Source organism: Neofelis nebulosa, chromosome 6 (genome assembly GCF_028018385.1).
Source record: "Neofelis nebulosa isolate mNeoNeb1 chromosome 6, mNeoNeb1.pri, whole genome shotgun sequence".
NCBI classification, from domain to species: domain Eukaryota; kingdom Metazoa; phylum Chordata; class Mammalia; order Carnivora; family Felidae; genus Neofelis; species Neofelis nebulosa.
In genome coordinates, this window is record NC_080787.1 from 116329389 (window position 1) to 116353068 (window position 23680).

Consider the following 23680-nt stretch of genomic DNA (forward strand, 5'->3'; position numbering starts at 1 on the left):
GTGTGTATAGAAACATATACCCAACGTATACTTCAGCACTGACAAATAGAAAATATATGAGTGATTTATATAGTCTTATTCATACAAGTATATGGAAATACGTGTTTTAAAGCAGTGGTTCTCAGAGTCTAGCATGCTTTAGAATAACCTCGAGGGCTAGTTAAAACACAGGTTGCTGGTTTCTGTACTGAGTTTCTGATTCAATATGGGGGCAGGGCCCATGGGTTTCTAGTTCTCAGAAGTTCCCAGTGATGCTGATGCTGCCAGTCCAGAGACCACATTTTGAGAACCATTGCTTTAGGGAATTAAAAAAATATATATTTATTTTTAAAAGGGGGGGGGGAGGGAGTGGGGGAGGGGCAGAGAGAAAGGGAGACACAGATTCTGAAGCAGGCTCCGAGCTGTCAGCACAGAGCCCGATGTGCAACTCAGACTCACAGACCATGAGATCATGACCTGATCTGAAGTCGGACCCTTAACTGACTGAGCCACCCAGGTGCCTCTAGAGAATTTTAAATTAGACACCATAGGGGTGCCTGGGTGGCTCAGTCAATTAAGCATACGACTTCGGCTCAGGTCATGATCTCATGGTCTATGAGTTCGAGCCTTGCATCCGGCTCTGTGCTGACAGCTCAGAGCCTGGATCCTGCTTCAGATTCTGTGTGTCTCTCTCTCTCCCTCTGTCCACCAAACCCTCCCCACACTCTATCTCTCTCTGTCTCTGAAAAATGAATAAGCCTTAAAAAAAAATTAAAACTAAATTAGACACTGTAAATAAAGATGGCTTTGATAACATAGTAGATGGGATTTCTTTTCTAAGTAAAATTAATCTTCATATGTAAAGTTCTATTTAGCAAGTAATTTACATGTACAGGACACGTAGAATTTTAAAGTAACTGACAGTTAGGCTCTTATGATTTATGAAGGACTTTATGAACTAGATAAAAATAATTAGATGTTATTATTTGCATCTTACAGTTAAGAAAGTCAGGCTTACTAGGAGCTCCTATGTGGTGAACTGGGAATCAAACCTGGCATTTGGCTCTACAGTCCATGTTCTTAAGTAATACGTTATCCTGCCTGAAACTGAAGTGTGATATCAGAGTGCAAATGATATGACTGGAAGACAAACCTGAGATTGAATATTTTGATAGAAAACATGATTCCATATTCAAACTGGTGTCACAGAGGTTGTTAAAAGGGAGAGAAAACTGTACAAAAATAATAAAGAATGAAATCTTATAAAAGTAACTACATTTTATTGCATAGGTGTCTCCCCTCTTTCACCTGCATGCATTGCTAAATAATAATTTTTTGTAAATGACTGCAAAATGAAAAAATTGAAAGTGGAAAAATTTCAAATATATACACCTAATACCTTTCCTCCTAATTAGCTTTAATCTTTTTTGTTTTTTAATCCTTAGGTTTATTTGTATTTCCTATCTATTGCCTTTGTAAAAAACAGAGAAAACGATCACGGACAGGAATGCACTGGTAAAATGCAGAATGATTTCCTGTAACTAAGCCGGTCTGGGTAGGAGCCACACAGAATGGCACACCGTCTGAGAGTCACGTCTTGAAAAACACTGCGTCCAGTCTCCCTGTGGTTCTCTGCAGGCCACAATGCCTCTAGCTCCGGTGCGCTCCCTACATGGTATCCTGTCCTTTCCTTATACAGTTTGCTGCTGTTAAAAAATGGTCACTTTCATAGACTATAAATATCTGTAACATAACTCTGACATTCTTACTGGTTCTTGGAAGAAAATATTTTAATTAAGAGCCAGTTATCCTCAGAATTATCTGAGCATGCCTCTCCCGAGCACTGTTTGGACTGTCTTTGTACCTAACCCCCCTTCCAGGCCCTCTTCTGAGACTTGGTGTGAATAGCGGAAGTCCTCCCACCTGTACCAATAAGCAAGGCCATTTTTCAGAAGATAAAGGCCGGCCATATGTACCTGTTTTTATCTGTGGCCCAAGCAATGTAATTCCTTCATCCTTCCGATGCTATAATTGTTAAAAATCTCAATGCCCAAAAGGGAACAAATGAAACGAAATTAATGAGAAGAATCATGGGTTGCTGAAGTGTATATGTGCAGGGGTGTGAATGTGTGTGTATAATAAGTATCTGTATTAAAACTAGGTTCAGTTACCTTGTACTTGTCAAGTTCCATGCCTCTACACTATTTTTCCACATTTTCATAGACATACTTAAAGATAATCGTTCCTTTGTGGGCATATTTTGGTAATGTACTGAATTAAAGTCAATGTAGACAACAGGCTACTTTGATGTTGACCCTTTCTATTCCTTGCTCTCTTTGTCTCACACACATGCACACACGCCAGAAATTTGTGCAATGTCACCTCAAGGATCATCAAACTTTATTAACTGACAAAACTGATAGGCTGCTTTTAGGAAATTCTCAAGACCAGAATGTTTAGTCTCTTCAGATTTCTTATATTTTGGCATAGATGTTTTATTAAATGAACAAATCCTTCAGAGGGGATTAGTTGATTTAAATAACAAGTTTGCTGTAGTGAGAACTGCTTAAGCCTTTAAACAAATTGTTGTTCTGCTAGTTTTTTAATCAACTAGTAATGACAGATAATTCTGCTTTAGGTCAAGTTCTGATAGTATTGGAAACCTCACCCTCTTACCTCTTTTCTCTTTCTCTCTCTCTCTTTTTTGTTTGTCCCCAAGATTTTCATTAAAAAAAAAAGTACTAGTTTTGAAGGGTTTTTCTTATGTTTACTGCTCAAGTGCATACTAATGTGCTGATGTCTTCTTATGGATAGGGTAATTTGAAAACACAAATTTTTGTGATTATGGATGGGTTTATCTAAAATAGAAACAACTTTTGGAGAAGGAAACAAAAAAAAATGAAGGAAATATTTTCAGCAAGTTTTACCAAGCTGAGAAGTCTTTAAAAATAAGAAAAAGACACATAGCTAAACAATGTTATTCCTTTGTTTTCATCATGAAAGTTCATTAGCAGAATGGAAGTAAAGATCCCTAAGAAGCCTGAAGTTTCCCCTTGTCTCCAAATCCTTAAAATTAGATATCTGCATAGATGTAGCATTTATTTGTCAGAAGCCTTACCTGAATTGTAATAAATTCTGTGATAAAACATGCATTAACATGGATAGTTGGTCTTGTTGGGCTCTAACAAATATAAGAACATTTATCATTTTTATTGGGCCTAAAAAGTCCATGATAGTGAAGTTTACTTGCATGAATAATGAGCTAGCATGCTTCCATTCCTTCTGAAGAACACTCAGAATAGCTACACTGAAGCTTCTGGACTAGTGTCTATTCAGTTAGAAGAAGGTGTGCCATTTGTGATTCTACAATGGTGTATTTCTAAAGCATAACATGGTGCAAGAAAAAGTGATGCTTTAGTTTCACAAATTCACCTTTCCATTCATCCATCCATCCAATGGATATTTTTGAGTGCCTATTCTATGTGCTCTAGTCTTAAAACAAGAGAATGAAAATTTCTAGCCTACATCGATGTAATTCTGTCATAAAAGTGCTTAATTTTTGTAAATTCATTTTTTTCTGGACTTAGTTGTTAGTTTGACAATACGTGAATGTGATGAATTTTAAATCTAGTGGATAATATGTTTATGTATGATATGTGTATGTATAGATACATTTAAATATACATACATATATAATATTTCCATAGCTGCATATAAATACAGTTGCCACATACATATATACCAACTGGCTAAATAATATACTCTTTGGTCTTAGATAATCTATTTTCTTAGGTTATTGTGTCTCTTGTCTTTGGCCTACTCAGGGATTTTTATTCCTTCCTTTGAATAACTTATCTTTTGGAGGTATCTTTATCTTATTTAGAAATGTTCCAATTTTCCAATTACAAAGCAGTGTCTGTTATCAGTGAAAGCTCTTTCATCAATGCTTGAGATACTGTACACAGTGTTGCACAGGATTTTCATTTTTCTATTGCATAGATTTTTTTTAAAATTAATGTATGTAGTTTTCTCTTTCACAGTTGGTATATATTAGGTCTTTCCCTGATAGTGATTTAACGTAATAATTTGTGATTTTTTTTTTTTACTAAGTATCATCAAGATCTTAAAAAGAGAGAAGAAAGCAAAAAGATTATTTATATGTTAGTGCCAACATTGAAAGTAAAACAATAGTAGTAACTTTGGGGATAAATTTGAAAAGCTACTTTAGAAAAAGAAGCGTACACATAAAATAAATATCTTTCTATCCAAAGCTTGTCATTTTTTTATTGTAAATGTAATATATACTCCTTTAAAAGAATCAAACCATATAGAATTATAAAATGCAAATTCACCTGCTCTACCCCATCCCTTATTTTCTAGGGGTGACCACTGTTAATGTTTTGATATGTGTCCTTCCAGAAACTTTCTGCAAATATTCTAGCGTGTTTGTAGATGTCCTTGTATATTAGTTTTATATAAATAGAACAGTATTCTTAATGTTCTGTGATTATTTTTCATTTTATTGTATATTGGTAGACACCTTTCCATAAGTGTTTAAATAGATTTACCTCATTCTTTTGTAAATTACTACATATTACATTGTGGGACTATCCTTAATTAGTCCCTATTAAATGGACATCGAGATTGTTTTTACTTCTCTATTACAAAGCATCAGTGAAGATCTTTTACATATATTTTTATCACTTAATGTACACATTTCCATGATTTTTAAAATTTGTTTTTTATAAGATATTTGTAATAAAATTTTAACGTGTTTTTGGTGAATGAGATCATAGAGATACTATACTTGAGATCTTTTTCTTGAAGAAAAAGAAAGATTATGTAGGAGTGCATAAGTTTTAAAGAAAAGCATCTTTTTGCAGGATAATTCCCTCCATGCTTGATTAGCCAAATAAATATGTGGCCAAAACCTATAAAGGAAAATCCATCTTATTCCAATAAAAACTGCAACAAGATGTCTGTAAAATAATGTGAGAAAGCTACATTGATATTTGGATTGCCTGGTTTTAAAATTTAAGATTTTTAAAGGAAATAGCTAAACTCTTCATCTTTGTCACATTTTGTTAAAACACTATCCATGTTCGTGCATGTTGCACCACAAAGGAACTTAATTATGCCATTGTGAAAAATAGGAAGCAGCGTGTTGGCAATTATGAATGACCACAATTATCCATAAAAAATAAATTTAACTATCTGTAAGGTTTGTAGATTGTTAGAATGCTTATAAATTTGGAACAACATGAAACATCCATTTTACAATGAATCCCAGAAGTCTCCTAAAACCTTTTGTATGTGGAGCTAAAAAGGAGAGGAGTCAGACCTTTTGGTACAAGCAACAGCCTGTGGCCACCACCTTGATTTTCTGATAGGTGCTATTTATCCTAAAAGTAGAACAGACAAAAACAATCAAAGATAATCAGTTAGATCACAACCTGTTACCTTTCATTGTGCTTTCTCTGCTGTGGGATCAGGAATCAGCGGTGCCTATCCTGTGCCACCCAATCTTTTGAGTCCCAAGACCACACCTGAGCCTTTATCATTCAATCCAACACCCAAATATATGGCTCCTGGCGCCCCTAAAATACCATCAGACCACTGTAATCTCTTTCAGTCTCCGGTGACTCTCTCCAACCTCATTTTTCTCCACGCCTTCACTGCAAAGGAGGAGGAGAAACAGGAGGGCTGCAAAGCTCACTCTGGTATCAGCATTCCTTCCTGATCTTTGTCTAATTAAAGTGCATCTGCCAAGACATTGATCCAGCTTCTCCCTTGTTAAACATTGCAGTTGTTTTTAATAGTAGACTTTATGCTGCCTGTTAAATTTATAATTCTAGAAAGAGCTAGTAGACTAAGATTAATTGGTATGCTTCATTAAGTACAAAAGTTTTTTACACATCATGCCAACTGCCATTTTGTTTTTTAATTGTATTAGCAAGCTGCAAATATGCCTTAATGTGAGTCTTCACATTGGATTGCATGCTTATCTTTTCATATTTGTAGCTGAAATCTATCCCAACCACTGAAAGTATTTTTTCTTGTGGCCAGCCTTATTGTTTTGTGTTAATGTCTATTATAAACATAGCCTTAAAATTCAATAATGCACTTTAAAATACGTGTGCCATTTAAGTAATTCGACAGAATTAAAGAAAGTGTTGCATATATTTTGATGGAGACAGTAGAATAACAGCGTCAGTAAATGTATGTCACCTCTTTAGATTTGGGGGTGGAAATCAGAGCTGAAATTTTTAAACAAGTAAAAAACATACCTGTAAAAAAATTTAACTGAGTTTCTGAAATTATAGTAGTTCTAAAAACTGACACCAGGAGCTCAAATATAGCAAGTAATTAGTAAGTGTTACCTACTAACCTAGCTGGAATATTTGTTTAAAATATTAAGTTAGTTTCTGCCACATTTTAACTGCATTTTCATTTTTCATGAAATCTATAAGAGAAATTCCACTGACCAGAACATAGTAAATCAAAACTATCCCCAATAGTCAGCTCGAGCATTTTTTTAAATTCTTATACCTTAAGTACGATCTTTTCTTCCTCCTGTGGAAAATAAGTTGCAAAACCCCGTTTTTAATATGTACACCTATAATTATGTAATAAAACTGAAATAACTTTAGAGAAGCATAAATATATGATCTGAACAAAATCAGAGTTCCAAAAATTGGGAAGTATTCAGGATTGTGAAGTGCTATCTTTTCAATGCAAACCAATGATACAGATCTTTAAAAGAAGAAATGCAGTGGATCTCCTTCGTAACTCTGGTTTTGCAGGGCTAATACTCATTTCAGAGCCAGCTGTGATGTGGGACTTGTACTGTATATCACTGTTCTGAGAGTAGTACTTTAGCTGACTTTATCCAAATCCAAGACGCAGAGAGTCACATAGTGTGAGACTTATAATTGTTGTTTGGAGCACTAGCTGAAGCCTTCATGTATCACATACGTTATAGATCCCATATATAGTGCCAATTTTAGAAGCTTGTAATTATGTGTATCATGAACTATATATATATATATATATTTTTTTTTTTTGCTAAAACAATGACTGTTTTGAGAATAACAATATGACTTAAAAGGCAAAAAAAAAATACACAAAGTATTGCCACTGCCTCTTTTTTTTTTTTTTTTGGCCACTTTCTTTTAGCTATAAAAGAAATTTCATTAGTTATATTTAACTCTGCATCACTTACATTATACAAACTTATTGGCATAGAAAATACTTTTGTTTTTCAAGTTTATCCCACCTTTTTGTCACTCTGTCTTATCATTAATGTTAAATGATTTTCTTCCCTGGTTTTGAAGTGATGCTCATGTCTTTCGACATCAAGTTTCTGTTTTCTTTAGATTTCCTCGTTATGTTGCCTTTTCCCTCTTCTGTCCCCTACCCATCTTTGCTAGCCGTGAGATAAATTCTGTCTCATCATTAACTCTTTTGACTAATGAAATGAAATTCAGATATTGAAAGGACTCCATAATTTGGCTCTGGTAGTGAACATAATTTACCTTGGCTTACTTTGTAAATGGAAATGTATGAGGAGAACCTGGAACACTGACCCTCTTCTTGATAGGAGTTGGAGAAACCCTGCCCAGCCTCTCTGACAAGAAATAAAATGAACAAGAAGATGTCAGTTGGATCAGAGAGCCTAATAATACTCTAAAGCCAAGCTTCAGAAATTGCTTCATGAATATTGTAAAGTCAATGTTGTGTTTGCATATTAGCTGGACAGAAAGCATGTGTGGTTATTCATCCAACCTGACCCCAAATGGCCAGATGTCTGGTTTGCGGTCCGTGTCGACAAAAAGTCCTACAGCTTGGACTTGGGGCTGGATTTATGTAGTGTAGCATTTGTATATAAGATCTGATGATGGATTCATACTCTGTGAACATTATTAGACATTTCGATACTATAAAATAGATAACATTGAATGTAACTCATACTAGCCTTCTTCTAGAGAAGCCATTTGTCATTTGCAAACGCTCAACATTTTCAGTGATATGATTTAGGTATAAGTAACACTCAAGATATATTTAGCATAGGTCTAGTATATGATGAAAAAGTCCAAGGGAGAGTCAAACTTGGGTGTTAAAGGGCCCAAGAAATGGCTGAAAGAATGTCATTTCAGATTTTTCCTTATAGCTGACAAACTGTGCCGTTGGTCATCTGTTCCCTGCAAAGTTGTTAGGTGTTCACCTCATGCCCCAGGTGGTGAAATAGTCTCAATAATCCAGTCAGATTCTTAAAAATAATATTTTTCATTGAAATGTTACTTCCTCTCTTTACAAATATACTTTTACTGCTTCTTTCAGGTAAATACTATCTAAACATTTTACATAATGTATTTGAATACTTTTAGTTTATAGAAAATTAGCATGCTTTGTAAAGAAAATTCTAGATAAAGTGTCATGAGTTTTTATCAGCTGACTATACACCCTTTTTCTAAGGCCCTTTAGCTTCCAGTTCCATATGCCAATAGCTTAGTTTTGTTATATGATCATTTTCATTGTAATGAAAATTCTGTATATGGTATTGAAAAGAAGAGACCAACCTTATATTTCTTATAACACCTAGAACAGTAATTGGTTTATATATACACATTTCCATTTACCTTGATAAGAACAACCTATTACAGATTTTTAATGTAAAAATTAATTGACAATCTTGTTGCTTATGAAAGCAACTATTAATAAGTAGTAAATTCTGAGAGATCACAGAAATAATTTTGTATAGAAGGAACACAAAAATGGTGGCATTAAAATGTTGTTATGTTAACACATTATTAAGAAGCCACAACAGTTAGTTGTTTTGTTTCTACTTTAAAATTGGGCATAAGATACATTCATGAAACACATATTTAAAGATGTATGCTTATTGACAAACTATGGGACAATTAAATTATTCACCTCTTTTTTCAAAAAGTGTAAAATGCCAAAAAGAAATAATTTTAATGTTTAATCTGTTGTTACTATATATTCAGAAATTGCAGTTCTAAGGAATAATTGTCATGTCCTATATGAATTATCAGAATATATCCCATTTTAATTACATTCTCATGAACAATAGCAAAGGAGAAGAAATTTCTTAATTTTAAAATGAATGACTCTCATTGGTTTGTACTTTATCTTGTCCATCATTTCATTATACTGTATATCTTTTTTCTGTAAAATTTGTAGCCAATCTCCAAGGAACATAAATTATGATATTTCTCAAGTTTAAAATGAGCCTAGCTAAGAAGATATTTTCAATGGTATTGGAAAATATTTATGTGATTTTATTTTTTAACTTTTTTTACATTTCATTAGTCATACTATTAACTTTGGTATTCATAAAACTATGTGGAGGTAGCTATTTTGAATATATTTTGAAAAAGAAGCAGTAGAAATAAAATGAGAAAATAGACAATATTAATATTATGTAGAAATCCCTGAAATAAAATTGGAAAGGAAAAAAAACTCCGTTGAGATGAAAATGTTGGGAAATAAGGAGTATTCAAAGACCTTAATTTCTTACATTGCTCGAGTAATCAATTTATTTCCAAATGATTGTCTCATGCTGTTGGTTCCATGAATTGTGCTTCTAGTATAATATATAATTTCCCCTACCATTTTAGTGTTTATACATTAATTACTGAAAAGAAAGGAAGGAATTGGTTAATAAAAGCGAGGAAAACTGGGTTTATTCCCATTTTCCAATAGCACTAATGTGTACTTCTTTAACCTTCCATATGGTGCTTTGTGTGATGAGAGTATATAACATTTATATATGTTATTAGTGCCTTATTTTTTTCACTTGACTTTATTTCTTACCTAAAGAGCCATATATTTTTTGTGAGTGTTCCTTGGTCCTTGTATTTAAAGTGCTGATGACACAGTGTATCTTTAGTGGTGTATATAGGCTGCATTTGCTTAACCCACTGTATTATCTCTAGAACAGCAGGTTAGCCAATATATTTTTCTTAAATTCAGTGTGTATTTTTAAGCTAAGGTAGAAAAAAAGGATATTGAATGTCATAAGTTGAAGCCATTATTATTGAAATGTACTTTTAAGCTGCAAAAAAGAATGCTGGTTATTAAAATTTAAAACGAAAGTCGGAATGACCGTCAATCTTTAGAGCTCCAATTAGGACAAATTACTTAACAAAAAGCATTGAAAGTAAAAGTAAATATATGGAACTTCAGGAATTTGATCAGTTTCCTACAACCTGTCTTTGACAATGTGTTATTTGTAATCTACTTCCGCGCATGTTTGCTATTTACATGTAATTATTCATTCACAGTGGGCTTTATCGATATCAAGATATTTTGTGTAATGTTATTTTGCTCTTCCTGGTCTTTGCCTTTGTGTTAGCTTTATACAAAAATCTCGTTTTGTTGTATTCTTTATGTACCATAGTATATAATTCAGCTTTTCCTGATGAATGTATGACAAATAATTAAAATAAATTGTGCTTAGAAAAGACAGACACAGGTTGTATATGAAAATACGTGTACATATTTGACAAAGAAAAAAAAAGAAGAAAAGAATCTTCCTGCCAACAGATATGTCCTGCTGGACAGGACATAGAAACTAACAGATTTTTTTTTAAGCAGTAAAATTTAAAAATCTATTACCTCAAGAATTTTCAGTAGATACGTGTCAGTGTATGGCCCCTTGTTGCAAATTCAATCTCACTTGCTGCTGGCAGTAAAAACAACCCAAGTGACAGGTCACACAAAGTGTAGGGGCAAATCTTTCAGAAGACAGATACCTTGTGATATTCTGGAGTCTGACTTTGGACTTTTGGTAATGTCCCTATGGCCTTTTGTGGTGGTTTGGCTTTCTTTTTCATTGGTTTTGGTTGGTTGTATTAGAATGGAAGGGTAATCTTAATTATGAGATGAGATCTCATGGAAGGATATAATGACACTTACTCTACTTGGATGAAAACTGTGTTGGGAATCAACTATTTTTATTGTCACTATACGAGCGGTTGTATGGATTCCTGTGGAGTGCTGTTTACTCGCATGATGTGTGCAATACATCATGCAACGTCATCTAGTAATGCCTAATAAAAGTTTTCAAAAGAGAAGACTCTTGTCTTTTTTTTTTTCAGTACATTTGGAATTTAAAGAAATTAAAAGGTAAAATTTGACAGTGGCCAAATTACATGAACATAAGTAAATTTAGAAAGATGTGCTGAAGTCATTTCTGCAGTAGATTCTAAGACTAGAAAAACAGGAATGAACAGAAACTCATGGGTATGCTTTTTGGAAAGCGGACTGTGTCGTGTTGCTATGGCATGTTTTGAGGAAAGCTCACAGAAAAGACGTGTATCTGCAAGCACACAGTATAATGCCAGTTACTTTCTCTCTGACTTATTCATTCATTGAAAATCCATTCAGTATTATTTATTCAGCTAATTATTTTTTTAGTAAATATGTATTGAGTCCCCTGCTGTGGTATAAAAATATACTGCACATGCATTTAGGAGAAGGCAAGGCTCTAACACTGGTCTAGTAGAGGAAGTGCCAGGCAAAGGTTTCAATAATGGATTCCTATCCCGAATTCTCTGACTAATTTGGTTTGTGATATTAGGTTAGCCACATATCTTCCCAGACTTCAGGCTAAATAAGGAGTGCATGCCAATCTCTAAGGTCTCTTTCAGCAATTAAATTTAGATCTATGCAACCTGTTTTAAAGTTTGTTCAAATCATTCAGTTCCAGCATTTCTCCAACTCAGAATGGCCATGCCAGGCCTCTCTGCCTTCACACAGGATAGTCCCCTAGCTTCCCCTGATCTACCAAACTCCTCCTTCTCCGTGGTCCTCAGGCTCAGCAACTTCTCCTACAGAATACCATCCAGGCTATACCGCATGGGCCACATCACCAAAGCCTCCTCTGCTGAGCATTCTCTGCAAATCACTACTGAGCAAGGCATTTGTGTTGCTTTCCCAGGGCTGCCATAACAAAACACCACAAGCTGGATGGCTTAAAACAACAGAAATGTAGGGGCGCCTGGGTGGCTCAGTCGCTTAAGCATCCAACTCTTGGTTTCGGCTCAGGTCATGGTCTCACAGTTTCGTGAGTTTGAACCCCACATTGGGCTCTGTGCTGACAGTGTGGAGCCTGGTTGGGATTCTCTGTCTTCCTCTCTCTCTGCCCCTTCCCCACTTGTGCTCTCTCTGTCTCTCAAATAAATAAATAAATAAATAAAAATTTTAAAAATTAAAAAAAATAAATAAATAAAAAATAAAGATTTAAGATAAAAAACAACAGGAATATATTCTCTCACATTTCTGGAGACCGAAGTTCAAAACTAAAGCATCAGCAGGGTTGGTTCCTTCTGGAGGCCTCTCCCTAGTGTCTGGTGGTCGCCAGCAATCTTCAACATTTCTTTACCTGAGGTATCTTCACTTCACATCAGTCATTGGATTTACAGCCTACCCTTGTGTAGTATGACTTTTTCATGGGCCAACTTGTGCCCCCCCAGAATTCACATGTTGAAGTCCTAACCCCCAGAGCCTCAGAATGAGTTGATATTAGGAGATAGGGCCTTTAATGAGGTAATCGAGGTAAAATGAAATCATATGGGCCCTATTCCAACATGAAATAAAATTAGCACAACATGATGACATCGTGTCACTTCCTTGACCACCACTGTAGGTGGTAGAAAGAACATAGATGGATATTGGACCCAGACAGACAAGTTACAAATTTAGCCTCTGCTTTTTAGCTCTGGGAACTAAGACAAGTTAGTTAACCTCTTTGCACCTCAAATTCCTTATCTGTAAAATTAGAATATGCTTACCTGGCAGGATTGTTGTGGGATTAAAATGCCTGGTGTGTGGTACCTCAGTAACTAGTATACTCTCTGATACAGAAAGAGCAATGGCTCAACAAATATTTTTGAAGGAATGCCAGAACACTTTCCCCTCTTTCCTATATGGAATTCTCTGGAAACCTGAAAGTTTCTGGTCAACCTGAAGATAGGACCTAAGCTAGTTCACAGCACAATCTACGGAGTACCTCAGGCTTCCATTGGGAAAGCCCACTCCAGTCTCTTCCCCAGAAAAACCTGGTTCTAGGATGCAGGGGAATTCTTCTCTAAGATGAACAACATATTTGACACAAGCGCTGTTTTTCTTCTAGAAAATATGTGATTGCTTGTTGCAGTACAATGGCAGCAACGTTTTACATTAAAACTGGATAGTCACCTAAGCTTTCAGAGCCTGTGTCCACATGTGTTGTACCCTTCTATTTGTGAAGGCGATCCTAACTAATTTAAATGAGTCTAAGTAGTTAAATAGCAACACAGGAGACCTCATCTCATTGGAAAATCACTTCAGTGGCACATTTATTTCCTCAAGCTGGGCTCAAATGCTTCTGTCTCCTTTTACAATATGCATGTTTGTATAATCAATTAATAATAGTGAAAAATATCTAAAAGATGTATAATTTATTGATCTACAGCTGTTTCTTTGCAGAAATAAAAACCGTTGTAAACGAGAAGATATTTTTCCTTAATACTACTATCACAACTAGGGATTTTGTTCTTGAATTGCATTTCTAGCCAAGAGACTCAAATCACATAAATACGATGGTCTTTGTAGTGTAAAGAGGCCTGGATTCTGTTCCCTGTTTGTGGGTGCTATGGCCTTGGACCAGGGGTTCAGCCTCTCAATAGCCAAGTTCCCTTCCTTGAATATGGGGAATCAGATCTCTAACATAGTGACATATTATGTGAACAGTAACAGGTAATAAAATCAAACTACAGCAGTTAAAATTCTCCTTCACGGGGCGCCTGGGTGGCGCAGTCGGTTGGGCGTCCGACTTCAGCCAGGTCACGATCTCGCGGTCCGTGAGTTCGAGCCCCGCGTCAGGCTCTGGGCTGATGGCTCGGAGCCTGGAGCCTGTTTCCGATTCTGTGTCTCCCTCTCTCTCTGCCCCTCCCCCGTTCATGCTCTGTCTCTCTCTGTCCCAAAAATAAATAAAAAACGTTGAAAAAAAAAAAATTCTCCTTCACAATTTTATCAAGTTAAACTTTGCTTTAACAACTGCACAATGGGAATAAATATACTGTGGATACCCAGTGTGGATAGTATTCAATGAGTGGAAACTCCCTTCTCCCTTCCCTCTAGCAAATCACTCTTGACCCAGAAAATGTTATTAACAATCACTGAGTTGTAATTGTGACCCTAAATTAATACGCTTCTTATCCTGGCCAGTAATTCAACATTAAATTCACACATTCTGGCCGGCCAAATTACAATTTTAGTTTGCCAAGTTACACATGATTGCAGACTTTAAGATGTTTTAAGGCTAGTTTCTCTTCTCATAGCTGATCTTCTATTTAAATGGGGTACAGGAAGTGCTAGTATGAGGAGGACAGCCCCAAGGAATCATCCAGGCATTCCATGGAGGAGGCTGGATGATTTCCCCCTTACCCAGCGGCACAGAGGCCCTTTCAAGGGCCAGAAATAGATCCCCTATTGAGCCTCTGTTTATCTCCTCTGACCATAAAAAGCAGCTGGCCCTGCAGGAAAAGCTGGCGGCTGCAATTAACTCCAGGAGGCATAAGCCGAATCCTGAGCAACAGAATAAAGGCTGCTCAAAGAACTTTTGGAGTCATGTTGCTAGCTCTTTGCTAGGACCATTCAGTCCTACTCCAAGGAAATCTGTGAACTGAACACCACACACCACTGTAAAATTTTCTGTGACCACCAGAGGCACCCAGAATCATTCCAGCATTCTTGGAGTTGCTTCATAATGACTATTTACTAAATAGCCATTACACAGCTAAATACTGATGGCATTTTGTTCGATGAAAAATATTTTTAAAAGGATTGAGGGGTGCCTTATTGTCTCAGAAGAGCATGAAACTCTTGACCTTGGGGTCGTGAGTTCGAGCCCATGTTGAGTGTAGAGATTCCAAAAATAAATAAATAAATAAATAAATAAATAAATAAACTTAAAAAAAAAGGATTGATTCAGTTGTTCTCACCTTCCATTACTTGGTATTTAAACTTTGCTCTGTATTAGGCTAATTGATAATTATGAAAGTAGAAAATAGAATCAGATTTTGTAAGGCCACTGGAGGCAGTAAGAGGTTTCTTTTGGAACACTTCACACATTGTTGCTAAAAAATTATCAGTTCATTAGGAAACAGCTTTAAATATGTTTCATATCTTTGTTAAGAGCCCCTAAGAACTCTATTCTTATTGCTTATCTTCTATACAAACAAATGAATATGGGTATGGAAAGTTACAATAATCTAATTCATTAGACATGTGTCCAGCAGAACTGAGAAGTATCAACAAAATGACCATCTGAAACCTATTTCTAGATGGCCATTTCAACTTAACTCAGTGCTATTAACTCAAACCTTTAACCAAAAACTGTCTTGAGGCTGAACAAATGTGCTTAAAGCTTCAGGGAGTCATATTTTATTATAAAATTCTAGCTCTTTGCATAATACTTTTATTTCATCTACTTCAGTGAAAACAGAAATGAAGTGAAACAAAAATAAATGTTCTGAGGAGTAGAGGCTCTGCCATGGTGGTGTAAAACCCCTACAGTCTGTTCTTCCCCATGGAGCACCATTAAAAAAAAAAAAAAGACTACCTGAAAAGGCTGAGAATAAACAGGACCCAGCAGAATGTAGTGGGGAGTCAAAATGTGGAGATGCAATCCTCCCAGTGGAAAGGGTCTCAGTTCTTGTCCTGTAAAGATTTTGCCCCAAAGGCACACTTGTAGAGGGCAGCTACTGAAATTCCAGTGGATCCCTCTGCCATCTTTACCTGCCTTCAGAACTACAGAAAGAAGACAGAAGAACAGGGGAGGCATGGAAGGGAGGAAGCTGGAAAAGGAGAAATGAATGAAAAGAGAAAATCTCAGTAGAGAAATAGAAATGTTTAGAAAAATAGAACCAAATGAAAATTTTAACATTGATAAAAGCAATACCTGGAAAAATTCACTGGATGGGTTCAAGACTATAATGGAAATAGCAAAGGGTCAGTAAATTTGAAGATAAATAATTATTTTCTCTGAAGAACAGAAAGAAAAAAGATTGAAGAAATATAAATAGAAGCTTAAGGATCGGTAGGGCAGTATAAAAGTTCTCATGCATGTGTACTTGGAATTCCAGAGAAGAGATTGCAAAGGAACATGATAAAACTTTTTGGAAAATGTTAATTAACTTGGTGGTGGTAATAATTTATACATACATGGAACCTCATTCACATGTATATTTTAAATTTAAATATAAAAGTTTAATGTCGGGGTGCCTTGGGTGGCTCAGTCAATTGGACCTCTGGCTTCCATTCAGGTCATGATCTCACGGCTTGTAGGTTTGGGCCCCCACTTTGGGCTCTGTGCTGACAGCTAAGAGCCTGGAGCCTGCTTCAGACACTGTGTTTCCCTTTCTTTCTGCCCCTCCCCTGCTCGCACTCTGTCTCTCTCTCCTTCAAAATAAATAAACATTAAAAATTAAAAAAAAAAAGTTTAATGTTAATTGTGTGTCAATAAAACTGTTAAAAAGTGTTTTTAATTTACATATACCCATAAAAAAAGAAATGTCTTTCTTTTGCCTCAAATTCTATGTTTTAAAGTTGGGAAAAATTAAAATTACTTTTCTGTTACTATTTAAATATAGTATTACTCATCCGATTATGTATTTGGGTATTTTCCAGGAAAGGTTTAAAGATTTGCATCTTATATTTGTCTTTTTTATTTTGTGTAGTTGAAGTATTTCTTTTTTATTTCATTTGAATTCGTGTGTCTCAGTAACAAGTTTTTGATTCCTGGCTATTTGAGAGACAGAGAAGAAAAACACAAAAAATACATTAATTAGAAATAATTGTCTTACTTAAATAGTTCAAGCCTAAGTAAAAACTTATATAACCCAATCTATAACCCAGAATGAATGTGGGTTAAAACTATCTTCTAAATTCATTATTATGTTTTCTTTTTACTTGCAGATATGACAATCAGCTTAATCAAAATATTTTGATATTATAATATTATGACAATTATTTCCATAACCACTTAAAACACTGTTTAAGAATTTTGTATATTCTTAAATGTATTATTTCCACTAAATGACAATGGGAACTCATGTTTGTGGATGTGGGTGAGAGAGATACATTGATTATTTTACAAGCATATCTTTGTCTTCAATAGTTTGCTGTTATATAAACCTTAAATAGAAGAAACCCAAGGCAAGTGATTTTATATACTTTGTATCACAAGTATTTTCTCCTTTTTACAGGATCCATTTGGATAGTATCACATAATCACCTTTTCTTTATTAGAAGTTATAATCTAAACCAAATAATCTTCATTTGCTGTTAAACTAAAAAGAAAGCAAATTAAATATTTTGTAGACAAAAATTTAATAACTTAGTGTTGCTGGTAGTAATTACAGTTCATCAAATCATCATCATCATATAGCCTCAGCAATAAGCCTAGTCTCTCAGGCTGTACCTTGAAAAAAAGCAGAGCCCAAGAGTAGATCTTGTTTGAAGGTGATAGTTTCCTCGGGGATGTAAATTCAAGAAACAGAAGTGAATGACTGGGAGGATAACACAGGGAAGAAAGGAAAGCTTATCCATCCACGATGCACTGTCAAGGTGGTTGGCTCTGTGGGCACTGTGCTCAATCCCACAGGACCCTTGAAGGGCCATGGACAGTGAGCCTCAGAATTGCCCACCCGAAGACAGAAGAGATCTTTACTTGCCTGCCCTTCTTCCCATTGGTTAAGGTTTGCTCTCTGGGACAATAACGCCCTCACCCTTTCAGGCTTGCACGTGAATCTCAAGTGCTCAGGAATCTCCACAGAGCATCCAACGTAGTAGAGGCAGAGAACTCCCACGATGACAGGTTACATTTGCCAGCAGCTGATTGCCTCTGGGCAGTGCTGGTGAACCGATGGGTTGAGGAGATGTGGGAACATGAGAGGCGTCAATATGCAGTTGTGGGGATAAAACATACCAACAAAGAAGAGTAAGAAGACAATTTCTTAGACATTTTAGGTAAGGAAAACTATACTAGCCTCCAAAACACACACACACACACACACACACACACACACACACACACACTAGCCTCCAACACACACACACGTGTGTGTGTGTGTGTGTGTGTGTGCATGCACGTCCTGGAGCTGACTTCTGTCACCTTGGGAGAGTCAATTATGTTAATCTCTTCTAACCTCCGTGTTCAGTAACATAAAGTTGGTAGTTTGAAATCAGCAAAGATGGGAGTGTTTATACTACAGAAATTGGCAAATTTTGCAAACCAGAGCATTTTTTTTAGTGGGGTAGGTGGTGCAGAGAGCTGGTTTAACAGTAGGCTACTACTTTGTGTGTGTGTGCATGTGTGTGCATTACACATAGATTCACATGAGAAAGTTTTAACTTAGTACTAAATTATATTTTGGTAAAATAATAAAAGAAAATTAAATTTTAAAAAATAATAATTTATTGGTTCTATAATAGAAACTAGCCACAAGAGCATTTCTCTGAAGAAACATAATTAAAAAATATGAGTAAAATGTTAATTCCACCACCTACCAACCGACAGATTAAATAGGGAAGGGAAAAAGAGCACTAGCTCAGATAGCAGTCATATTATTATTCTTACCACTTATTATGGGGCAAATTCTATTCCCCCAAAATTCATATGTTGAAATCCTAACACCTAGTACCTCAGAATATGACTGTATTTGGAGACAGGGCCTTTAATTAGTGAGTAAGTTAAAACAAGGTGGGCCCCAATTCAATATGGCTGTCTTTATAAGTGCCCTGTAAGTAGCTGAGATTGGGACACAGACTGCACAGAGGGAAGACCATGTGAAGGCCCAGGGAGAAGAGGTCACACTCTACAAGCCAAGAAGAGACTCCTCAACAGAAATCAATCCTGCTGACACTTTCATCTCAGATTTCTGGCCTCCATAACTGTGAGGAAAATTAATTTCTATTGCTTGAACCAATCTGTGGTTCTTTGTTGTGGCAGCCTTTCCCACACCAATAAACTACTCCAGTTCCAAATATGCATTGACAATCAGGGGAGGGATAGCACTGCAGGAGCCTGAAAGCAGGCCTTAGGCCCCAGGCAGCCCTGGAGAAGGCCTGAGATACAGTCTGCTACCTCCTGACTGCTGGACTCATGAAATTTACCAGACCTTCAAGGATGGGGCCCGCACAATACAGCTAGCCTTCCAAACCTTGCAAAGTTCCTCATTAAAAAACAAGTGTGTCATTAGAGAAATGCAAACCAAAACCAAATGAGAAATCACCTCATGCCTGTTAGAATGTTTATTATCAAACAGATAAGAAATAACAAGTTTTAGTGAAAATGTATAGAAACAGGAATTCTTGTGAGCTGTTGGTAGGATTGTAAATTGGTTCAGCCACTATGGAAAACAGTATGGAGGTTCCTTAAGGAAGTAAAAATAGAATTACCCTATGATCCAGTAACTCCACTTCTGGGATCAGGGTATATATCCAAAGGAAACAAAATCACTACATCAAAGAGATCTCTGCACCCTCATGTTTCTAGCACCGTTATTTACAATAGCCAAGACATGGAAGCAACCAAGCGTCTATTGATAAGTGGATGGATAAAGCTGTGGTAGGTATATACAATGGAAAATTATTCAACTATAAAAAAGAAGGAAATCCTGCCATTTGTGACAACATGGATGGACCCTGAGAACTTAGGGTTAGTTAGTTAGAACTAAATGAAATAAGTCAGACAGAGAAAAACAAATACTATATACTCTCACTTTTATGCAGAATCTAAAACAACAAACAAATCATAGAAAAGGAGATGAGATTAATGGTTAGATGAAGGTGACCAAAAGCTACAAACTTCCGGTTATAAAATAAATAAGTCCTAGGGATGTAATGTGCAACATTATAGCTATAGGTAACACCACTGTATGATATATTTGAAAATCCTGAGTTCTTATCACAAGGGAAAAAAACATATTTTTATTTATTTTTTTTGATGGGCGTGGGGAGTATCTATATGAGGTGATAGATGTTAACTAAACTTATGGTAATCATTTCACAATGCATGAACTCAAGTCATTATGCTGTACACCTTAAACTCATACAATGCCGTTATGTCAACTATATCTCAATAAAACTGGAAACACAAAACAAGTGTGCTTTTGCAGTTCAGACATAACTATTTGGGGCCTAAATTCAAACTACTGAACTCTTCATATCGTTTATAACTTCTTATAATTTGCAGGATCCTACTTATAACTTAGGATCCACATGCTTCAAACAGTTTAAAGGACAATCTGATAGCCAAAGGTAGAAATGCTTGTCACAGGGAAATATTTGTCTAGAGACCAGAACACACAAATGGGAGAAAGTTCTGCAAAGGCTAATGCTTTGGTTCTATAATTATCTTTGCTGTCAGGAACCAAGGCTATTCTGTTTTTCCAGGTGATTTATTAGTAAAGTAAATATTCTAATATAGGACTACCATTACATTTTAAATTTTAAATTTCTTTCATGGTATTATTCTGTAATGTAAAATGGAATGGAAGTTTCTGTGGCAAACACTCTAGGCTCTAGTGAAATGTTCTCAGCATAAATATTAGCTGAATTAAGACATAGTTATTAAACGCATAATAATTATAGCTATTACCCTGGAATCTCTCTTTGGTTCTCTCTCTCTCTCTCTCTCTCTCTCTCTCTCTTAATTTTTTTAATAGAGCACTCAATTTCTTGGTCCTGATACACAGATATTTAATCCTTGCATTTCTAGAATAACCCAGAGCCATGCAGGCAACAATAGCTTTAGGTCTGAATTTTTTCTTTTTTATTTATTTATTTTTTGGGGGGCGGGGGGGGGGGACAGAGAGAGACAGAGCATGAACGGGGGAGGGTCAGAGAGAGAGGGAGACACAGAATCAGAAACAGGCTCCAGGCTCCGAGCCATCAGCCTGGAGCCTGACGCGGGGCTTGAACTCACGGACCGCGAGATCGTGACCTGGCTGAAGTCGGACGCTTAACCGACTGCGCCACCCAGGCGCCCCATGGTCTGAATTTTTTCTAACCTCGTAACTAATCACTTCATTTTATCATGAAATAAACATCTACTGGACAATGATGAATTTGCTTAAGTCTAGTGGCTCATTCTCTTGCTTCTCCCTTTTTTTCCTGATAAATACACATATGTATGAAAATTTTTTCTCACCAGCTATAAGCACATGAATGATAAAAGGAAGAAATTGTGATAAACTTCCAATACTTGTATCAGCATCATTATGGCTGATGTGGATGATTGCTTTTACCACACTACTATACACCATACATAATCAATGTTAAATGTTACATATTCAGTGCATATGAAGAAAAGAAGGAAGAGGTGAAAGGAAAGAATTTATTCTGAGATCTTTGAGAAGTTGTTTGACTTAGTAAAACTGGAGGCTGTAGTTTCAGACAGACTTATCTCTAGCAGTAACTGCCTTACTATGTAATCGTGGGCAAAATTAATCTCTCTAAGCCTCAGTTTCTTCATCTGCAAACAAGGAATGCAATATAACCTAATTCACGGGGTTATTGAAAATCATAACCGAGATGATCTATACCAAAGCCTTAGCATAGCACATGAAACAATGTTAAATTCCAAAGATCCGATCAAAACAAAAAAATAAAACGTCATCCAAATTAATCTTATCCATAAAATGGAGATAATAATAGCTCACTTTAAGGGATGTCGTGAGGAATACATGACTTTATGTATGTAAATTGCCTAGCAAAATGCTTAAAACAAACTAGATAATCAAAAAATGATAGCTATTATCCCCACTGGATTTACCATTGAGATGAGGTCATCTTTTACTTGCTTAGGTTTTAAAGTGCTTATGATTTGGAGCCCTCTGGTGCTCATATTGCACACTGCAATTTTGGATCAGTAGGTAAGCACATTTTGATCAGTATTTCCTCAAAGTATGGTCCTTTACATGCTATTTTTCCATATCCAAAAATCAGTTATTTAGTTAATATTTTTATGTAAAGAAAAATTCATTTCCCAAACCAGTTTTCTAGTAGTCATAAATGGAAAATCAGTAGGTTTTTAACATATATAACTATGTTAAACTTATAATAATTACATAGAAAATTCAATTTCAGGGGGTGCCTGGGTGGCTCAGTGGGTTAAGTGTCTGACTTTGGCTCAGGTCATGATCTCACAGTTCTTGGGTTTGAGCCCCACATCGGGCTCTGCACTGACAGCTCAGAGCCTGCTTCAGATCCTCTCTCTCTCTCTCTGCCTGTCCCCTGCTCACCTGCTTGCTCTCTCTCTCAAAAATAAGTTAACATTTTATAACAAAAAAAAAGAAAGAAAGAAAGAAAGAAAGAAAGAAAGAAAGAAAGAAAGAAAGAAAAAAAAAGAAAATTTCAATTTCAGTACCAATCAGAATCATATCTCATACAACATTTTGGGGAATTTCATTTTATATCAATAAATTTCATGATATGAAGAGTTAAGGAAAGCTTCACAAAAGGAACAATTTAAAAAAAAAACCAGAATCCTAAAGAATTATGAGACATTAGTTTGGTGGGCAACAGGACAAAGGACTTTCCCAACACAGATTAAAGTACAACTAAAGATACAAAATTGTGGAAACGCTGAGTCATTGGGGAAGCTGCAAGAAGTTACAAATGCACCCAGATGGCAAGTGAGTAATTGGCTGGTGGCGGGTCATACATGAAGAGAGGTGGGTCTGGCCATAGCAGGGAGGGCCTTCTGTGTCCTGCAGAAGTCATCATGGAAGAATAGAGTTCCATGATATTTTACTAAATGTTTTCCCTCATCACCCCCCAAAATATGTATGTGTAAGGGGTGGAGGAGCTTGTGGTGTCAAGTTTGGGAAATGCTGAGCTAAACCAAATTAATCAGTTAAAACTGCAGGAATGGGGACACCTGGGTGGCTCCATCTGTTAAGCGTCCGACTTCGGTTCAGGTCATGATCTCATGGTCTGGTCTGTGAGTTCCAGCCCCGCATCGGGCTCTGTGCTGACAGCTCAGAGTCTGGAGCCTGCTTCAGATTCTGTGGCTCCCTCTCTCTGCACCTCCCCTGTTAGCACTCTCTCTCTCTCTCAAAAATAAATAAAAATTAAAAAAAAAAACCTGCAGGAATCATCACAGCACTATAAAACTCTAAGAGAGAATAATAATATGCAGATTTCCCAGCAATATGCTTAATTTTGGAGTCATTTTTTTAATGTTGACTTATTTGTTTATATTTATTTAGGAACAATGTATACAGTATCAAGCAGAATAAATTTTGAGAAATGCCCCTAAGTTATGGAGGGTTTTTGTTTTGTTTGTTTTTTTCACAAAGACAGTAATAACATGATTAGATCTGTGCTTTAGAAAGATCACTGGTTACAGTACGCTGGCTGACTTAAAGGGAAAAAAAGAAAAAACTAGAGGCTGGTAAATGAATGAGATTATGGCTGAATCACCAGTCATCCACATGTAGAAAACATAACACGATCACTACATGTCATGAATTTTAAACTATGAGAATCAAAAAGAGCTTCAGGGCATCACAAATTTGAAGGCCATAACTTATGCCATTAAAAAAAAAAAAAAAAGAACACTCATTAAATAAAGTAGTGGATCTTATTGGAAGAAATGACATAACCTAGGAGACATAACCAGGCG

General features: G+C 36.0%; 1 protein-coding gene across 2 annotated transcripts in view; it reads left to right on the forward strand.

Annotated features, from left to right (window-relative positions):
• The window catches only part of RNF217 (ring finger protein 217), a 131553-nt gene extending 120475 nt beyond the window's left edge, over nt 1–11078 (forward strand). For both annotated transcript variants that reach the window (XM_058735149.1, XM_058735150.1), the window contains one exon: nt 1425–11078. In XM_058735149.1, coding sequence (XP_058591132.1) covers nt 1425–1498 — 74 coding nt within the window. In that variant the 3' untranslated portion in view covers nt 1499–11078. The remainder of the gene's footprint in view (nt 1–1424) is intronic.
• The last annotated feature ends 12602 nt before the right edge of the window (nt 11079–23680 follow it).